Here is a 1,012-nt window from a genome sequence, read left to right as displayed (position 1 = left end):
GCTCCTGCACCACAGAGCCCCACCGCAACTGCTCCTGCACCACAGAGTGCCACCACAACTGCTCCTGCACCACAGAGCCCCACCGCAACTGCCCCTGCACCACAGAGCCCCACCGCAACTGCCCCTGCACCACAGAGCCCCACCGCAACTGCCCCTGCACCACAAAGCCCCACCACAACTGCTCCTGCACCACAGAGCCCCACCACAACTGCTCCTGCACCACAGAGCCCCACCACAACTGCTCCTGCACCACAGAGCCCCACCACAACTGCTCCTGCACCACAGAGTCCCACCACAACTGCTCCTGCACCACAGAGCCCCACCACAACTGCTCCTGCACCACAGAGCCCCACAATTACTAGCCAAGGTAAGATGGACTTCTTCACTTGTGAGGCACAGCCAGAGTAGACCTCATTATCATTACAGTGAAAATATTTAAACATGTCCATCATCAAGGAGCAGTAAGTGTAGAACCACAACACTGAGGGACAGCTTATACATTGAAGCTGGTAGACTCACGAATCCCTAATCAGGATTATCGCTGTGAAAATGACTGTGAAAAAAAATCACTGTAATGCTATTTGATTGTTGATATGTGCTGCTGACTATCTATGCTGCTGATCTCATGCTGCTGATTTATTTCAAGCTGCTGTGTTCATTCTTACTCATCTGCTCACACAGACTCATGTTCGTGCTGCTGTTTGGTGTATTGTTTTGTACTGTTAGAGCTTACTGTATTCTTAGTTTAGCGTATTTCTTAGTTCATATTGTTAGGACGGTACTTTTCTGTGGCCCGGTTTGTGTCTGTTTCCCTCGTGCTTCCTCGTTAGTTTCCATTGTTGCCACCTGCGTCTCGTCTCAGCTGTCTGTCATCATGTCTCGTCTCCTCACAGTATTTAAGCAGTCCTATTCTGTCTTGTCCTTTGTCGGGTCGTCTTCGTTGGTGCTCTCCCTTGGTCTCCTGAGTCTTGTCCTGTCTGTCCTGAGTCTTCCTGGTCCCTCGAGTTCCCCG

The 1,012-nt window shown here is 51.1% G+C and overlaps 1 protein-coding gene across 1 annotated transcript in view; it reads left to right on the top strand.

The window, feature by feature from the left end:
- Positions 1–362, top strand: part of LOC119414907 (salivary glue protein Sgs-3-like) — a 1,633-nt gene extending 1,271 nt beyond the window's left edge. Inside the window, exon 3 of the mRNA XM_037682026.1 lies at positions 16–362. Within this exon, the coding sequence (XP_037537954.1) occupies positions 16–362 (347 nt within the window). The remainder of the gene's footprint in view (positions 1–15) is intronic.
- Positions 363–1,012: the final 650 nt, after the last annotated feature.

This window comes from Nematolebias whitei, chromosome 9 (assembly GCF_014905685.2).
Source record: "Nematolebias whitei isolate Nwh7 chromosome 9, NemWhi1, whole genome shotgun sequence".
NCBI lineage: Eukaryota > Metazoa > Chordata > Actinopteri > Cyprinodontiformes > Rivulidae > Nematolebias > Nematolebias whitei.
Note: the sequence above shows the minus strand (reverse complement) of the source record. Positions and strands in the feature narration are given on the sequence as shown.